This window comes from Manacus vitellinus, unplaced genomic scaffold (genome assembly GCF_001715985.3).
Source record: "Manacus vitellinus isolate BGI_N305 unplaced genomic scaffold, ASM171598v3 scaffold_21_pilon, whole genome shotgun sequence".
Classification (NCBI taxonomy): domain Eukaryota; kingdom Metazoa; phylum Chordata; class Aves; order Passeriformes; family Pipridae; genus Manacus; species Manacus vitellinus.
In genome coordinates this window covers 2,926,065-2,932,363 of record NW_021939546.1, presented here as the reverse complement: position 1 = coordinate 2,932,363, position 6,299 = coordinate 2,926,065, and the positions used below count along the sequence as shown (strand labels likewise).

The 6,299-nt window shown below is 40.7% G+C and overlaps 1 protein-coding gene across 1 annotated transcript in view; it reads right to left on the bottom strand.

Moving 5' to 3' along the window:
- Positions 1-3,416: 3,416 nt before the first annotated feature.
- The window catches only part of SYDE2 (synapse defective Rho GTPase homolog 2), a 32,185-nt gene continuing 29,302 nt past the window's right edge, over positions 3,417-6,299 (bottom strand). Inside the window, 1 exon segment of the mRNA XM_029959730.1 lies at positions 3,417-5,922. Within this exon segment, the coding sequence (XP_029815590.1) occupies positions 5,420-5,922 (503 nt within the window). The 3' untranslated portion in view covers positions 3,417-5,419.

Here is a 6,299-nt window from a genome sequence, read left to right as displayed (position 1 = left end):
CAGAGAGATCAAATGGTGCTATACAGAAGTTTTAATATTTACTGGTGTTAATGAGTAACAGCTTATGAATATTAACGCTCATCCTCCATCCACAGAGACAAGTCTGGTAAGCAGTTCTGCTGGTGGCTACTCGGTTTCAATTGCCAGGTCAGACACCATGTAACTGAGCAGAGCCTGTCAAGCAGAAATTAAATCTATCAGAGCAGGACAGATTAAACTCTATATGGGTGAGTTCACTCTTTCCATGACTCACCAAACTGTTTGAGGGTCACAGACTCCTGTCAAACAAATGTCCATGTGGTCACAGCAGACACTAAAGCACAAAAGACAACTGACACACAGGGGATTTGCAGAGAGGATCTTCAGCTGACAAGAAATAGCCAGCCCCAGTGCTCTGCTTCGTCAGAGTAAAGCACAGCCAAATACACAACAGGATCAGTGTGAGGCTCCTGTGTCCCAAAATAAACACTGCAAATTGGTTTTCAGTAGTGGTAAAAATATGCCCCTTCAATTTTTTACAGCCAGGATCTCCCTGTCATGCACTTTTACCACTTTGATTGAACTTCGGTCAGATTTAAGAGAGATTTGGTAGCACTAGATAGGACCCTGTTTGAAAAATGGTCTCTTTTGTTTGTTAATTTGAGGTTTAAATATTATAGCGATATTCCTTGCCCTTCATATTGAACTACCTCTAAATAAAAACCAGGGAAAACTCAACAAGCATGTCCCTACCACCTGCAGCACAGTGTTTGCAGTCAGAGTGCAAACAGGAAGAGAACATTGCTGCTCTGCTAAATCAATATTTAACCAACAGCCTGCTCTATACAGATATGCAAATATCACACAACTGACTAATTAAAAAGCTCAGCTCTCTGTTATCAGATTTGGACTTGATTAGTACACCACCTCAGATCATCTTCCACAGATTTTTTTGATTAACAGGGCTGCAAACTACATATACATTTAAGGCAACCTTATGGTCATGGCTTATCTGGAAAGTCAAGACATTTCCCCTCCACTGCAGCTCCGCCACTACTCCCCAGAAATGGCAGCAGCCTCAATGGGAGCCTTGTTCCCCTCCACAGAGGCACTCTCGAGAGTTTTGATTAAGAAAATATTTCGGAAGACAGAGGGATTTCAGCTGGGTTTTCCTAACAGTGAGGCCAAGGAGGCAAGGGGTCAGGGCTCTGCTTAGCAGCTCCTCTCCCTCCCTATAGCAAAGTAGTTCGGGTAACTGCAGGAATCTCCCAATGGAAAGGGAGCAATCTTCCTGACAGTCATTTTCCTCCTCATCTCTGTTCCTACACAACACTAGAGATCTGAGATTACACATCCCATCATGACCTTTATCCTCTCTAACACAATTCTAGACATTCAAATACCTGTAGGGTCAGCTTTGCATCATCTCATGTCCTACTGTTCCAATTTTGCTCAGAAAACTTTGGTGTTAAGGCTTTCCTGCATGGTTCTAAAAAAGTCAAATGGTAAATTAAAAAAGAAAAAACAGAAAGTTTATTATATAGGATGACATTTTAAAACAAATGTATCATAGTTACATGAAAGTGTAATATCAGTCCTCCCTCCACCCCAAATAACCATCTTTCAGCTGTTGCTAGCTCCAGAATGTGAGACATGGCTTCTTATATCAAAATACACTTTTACTGTTAAGAAAACCCTATACACCTTGGGCTGAGGAAGAAGGTAAAGGGGTTAAGATCTGACAGTAGAAATACCAGATGTGTCTCTGGCTTATCAGATTTACAGATTTTTTCCGTAAAAATCCTGAATATCTGTTGGGGATGTCTCCCTCTATTTTTAGAACATACCTGAATAGCTGCAGGTATGTTTCTTGTCTGGTGCATTAACAAACACACAAGTACGTTACACATTTGGGAAGATGTAAAATCCTGAGGTTTCTGAGGATGTAGGTCCCCAGTGGCTTAAGCCAGCCCGAGGTCATGCTGCCACCCCCACTACACCACACCCCACACCATCCCTACCCATCCCTTGCATGCTCCTGTAGTAAGCCACTTTGGGAAGCTGAAAAACTGGGAGAAGTGATTCAGTGTCAGATGGGTCAGTGACACAGCCTCAGCAGTGTTTGGAAAATCCTATTTAAGCAAACAGGAAAGGATTAAAACTCTATGAATGGGCCTAGTCCATTCTTGAATCCACCTAAGTGCATCACATCTTAACACTTGGCAGCAAAGAATTGCACAGACCTACCTTTGCAATTCTGCTTTTCCCTACAATTCTTGGTTATGCACTGACCTATGCTTTGGTACAACCATTTATATGTGATTTGGGTGCAAGTCTTGGAACTGTTTCTGCAAGAGCACCCACATCCATTTCCTTTACCTGGGAAGCAGAGGTCACACCTGAAGGAAGTCCATGAACTTCAAGATAATTTGCTCTCTGAATTCCACCAAGGACATTTGCTCTCTGAATTCCACCACAGGCTCTGCCCTCTGTTTATAACCCTTCTACCCGCCGGTGAACAGGAGCTGCTCCTGATGTCAAACACAGTTATACCAAGCAGACAACACTGAGGTCAGTACAGCAGGGGAGGCTCCTGGCTGTGCCCACGGGGCTCGAGAGGAGCTCTGCCCTGCAAACCACACACAGCCCAAGGCTGATCTTTTGTATAAAAAAAATTCATTACTGCTCTGATTAAAACAGGTTGTTTTAATCTCCATGTTTCTAGATTAGGGTAATTCCCATTGTAATCCTGTTCCTTACAAATTGGTAACAATCATAAAAAGAATGTACCTTGACTGGATTATATAAATAATATGAAATATAATAGTATCAATAAGAATACATATAAGGGATAACATATAACAAAAATACCAGTGGGGAAATGTCTCATTGAAAGAGGATTTCTAAGACATAAAACGTGTTCTACAAGTTGCTGTCACTGAATTAACAGCAGATGTTTCATTTAAATAATACCAATATGTTACTGTATTTCAAGTGCCTGATTAGATTAACATTATTACAATTTATCAAGTCATTCATTTCCGCTGCTGCAATGTTAAAATATTCAAGTTGACAGAGCATTGCACTGCTGCTCTGAGTTACAGACTCCTCCTGGAGAAAAATCTTACACTTATTCAAGAAGTGACTACTTACACATTTGGATTATTACAGACAATGAAAGCTTCATATATCACTCATCAAAAAACTTTAAATGCAAACATCTTTCAAGTAGTGTTAATTGAGTAGTGGATTGCTGTTTGTTTTTTTTTTTTTAATTATCTAACTCAAATGTTGGGTCAATCTAGAAATGACAATACAACAAAACACCTCCTGAAAAGCTAAATGTCTTTATGGAATTAATTCACATGTGCAGCCAGTGCAGAGGGATGGCATCAGCTTAGACAGGTTTAAATAATCACTAACTAGGCATAGACAAATTTTGTTCTTAATTCAATTTTTATTTAGAATTTAAATTTATAGTTTAAAAAGTATGCACATTCTGTAGGTATAAAAGTTTAAAAAAATACATTGATTTATTGATAAATGCCTCAGGTTAAATTTACATTTTCATACATTATCATTATATTGCAATAATTGTTTTGCATCTTTTAACACTTATAAAATAAATTAATGAGATTGAATAAACCATTGGAACCATGCTAAAATAATTCCTTAGAAAAGAGGGGTGAAGTTTGCCCTAACAATTCTTAATTCCTTGCTACTGTAAATAAATAACTCTTCAATTAAGCAGTATAAAGAAGTACAGGTTAGCAGAAAAGCACTTACCCACAGGGTGAATGGAAAGCCATGGCAGGATGCCAAAAATTGTACCGAAAAGATGTAGAATTAATTTCTACCCTGCCAGCTGACAGCAGCTTGGTGTTTGACCTCTCAAAACACCAAAACCTTCTCACCCCCACTGGCCCAAATCTCCCCTTCCTCGGGGGTGTGTATGTGACCTGTAGAGGACAAGGAATGGCTCCGAATCTCCTTCTGGTTACAGGGACTATCAAAACATCTGTATGCAATTTGGTAATTATTTGATAACTATTTTAATACATAAGAATGCGTCTCCTTAACATGAAATGTTTAATTGCTCACCATAAATGACTAAAGATAAAGACAAGTTGAGCAGACGGTGACAGCTGAATCTAATAAGGTCCCAGCGAACTGCAATCCACTCCAACTGCCCAGGAGTGACATCTCTCGACTCATTCCACCTCATGTGACAACTCCTGTTTCCATTTTTGGGAGACTAATTAAAAAAAAAAAAAACAACGAACCAAAAACCCAACAACAGCCAAAAAAAAAAACTCAGACAAAAAAAAGTAACCGCCTCTGTGCAGAACTTGAGTCTTGCATCTCCAGAGCCACAGCCCTTTACAGAGGGCTCTAAGACATCCAACTACCAGCAGCCAGACAAGGCTACCACAACAAAAATACATGAAACTCTGGAGAAAAAAAGAAACATACTGAAATATCAATAATAAAGTAACAGGTTACAAGGACAAACCAAAAGTATTTCTTGAGAAGTAAGTACCTTCCAGACTCTTTTATATGTGAAAAAAACCATTGAGGAAGAAACAAACAATGAACAAAAAAAAAAAAAACAGAGAAAGGGTAGGGTGTGCTTGTGAGAGAGTTAATAGTCAACACCTGCAAACTGATGTCCCTGCAATACGCAAGGTCATTTACATTAATCATTCACCCCGCCTTCTCTCTGGCCATGTTTCTGTGCATAAATCAAACGCTGTGTAACTCTCATCCTGGCATCACTGAACACGTCTTCCTAGAAACAGGGACATTTCGTAATTCTGAGACCTCTCCTTTCCAAAGGTGGCTACAGACACATGCACATTTATACATAGATATATACAAACCAGGTTAGAAAAATATTTATTTTTTTGCTTGTTTAAATAATTATTGAAAAGTGTTAATACAGTAATACGTTAATATTTGTACAATTAAAACTTTATATATAAATATTATAGAAAGCATTTTTCATAGCAGCCATTGCATATATAGTAAAACAAGTCTATCTGAAGACCATGCTGCAAAACTCAGGTCAAGCAGCATTCATCCTCTTCCAAGAGGAATATCTGTACCAGAGCCAGGATTTCAGGGATGGGGAGTTCTGCTGCCACTGACAGCAGAGATGTTGCTTTATCTTCTGCCAGGTATTGCCCAGATCACCTAAGTGCATAGTGTTTTTAGGGAGAAATGCCACTATGTGCAATCACCTCACGGTCTCTAAGCTTGCCTCCAACACAGAAATCAGGACAATGCCTTCTAACAAAAAAGCAGAATCATTACGGAATGGCTTAAAATGTGCCGTGGCCTTACCACAAGGTGTTTAGGGGCACCATCACTCCTCACACCGCTGGGGAATCCCAACGAGGGGCATGGAGGCACGAGGAGGAGGCATCGTGCAGGACAGGACTTAGTAACTCATATTTAGTTTGTTTTTATTGAGTTCCCTTTCCAGGTTTCCTATCAGAGTATCAATACTTTCCTGCAGGTCTTTGAGGTTTGCCCTGTGATCCACTGCAGAGTCTATCGCTTGCACTGTCAGGTAGCTCTGGAAGGTGTGCTCTCCAGGGACGGGCTGCGGGCGTCCTTCTGGGGCATCCAACTCCTCGGCTTTGCTGCTGTCATCCCCGCTCTCCGTGTCTTCCGAAGGGACATCATCATAGTCTGCTTCACTCAGGCAGTCCTTTGGGTTTAAGAAGTAGTTCTCCCCACAACTACTCCAGTCCCCAGCATAGCGGTTGCTCGATGGGCTGTCTAGACCTGCTGGCCTTGGTCTGAGTACCCCAGACACCTCGGTACCGCTCAGATTCAGCATCTGAGGTCTCTGCCTCTTGGGTCTCAGGTAATTCAGGGAGGATGGGTGCTCAGGAAATGCATTCAGATGTGCTGGTTCTTTGGCAGGGGAGTGATGAACTAGAAGAGAGAAGTTAAATCAGTCAGGACTGAATCCATGCTGCAACAAAAAAAGTCCACGACAGATGCCCACTGTCTTCCCTTGACGTCACACACTAACAGCATGCGTGAATACATGTGAGTTTACAGCCAACACATTCCACTATTACATTTTTTGCTGCTGTTTGATATAAAATCATTAGAAAAACTACTGTAAAAGCTCAGTTTTGAAGGTTCATGCCAGATTCAAATTGCAGCAGAGAAGCCTATCTAAAAGTAGAAACTCCCAGAACTCCAATTAAATTCACTGCGTGAGTTAATCACCATCCGGCTCTGGGTCAAAGAAAAGCAAACAGTTCAGCTCACACACTTTGTCCAGGCTAAAGGATAACAGAAAG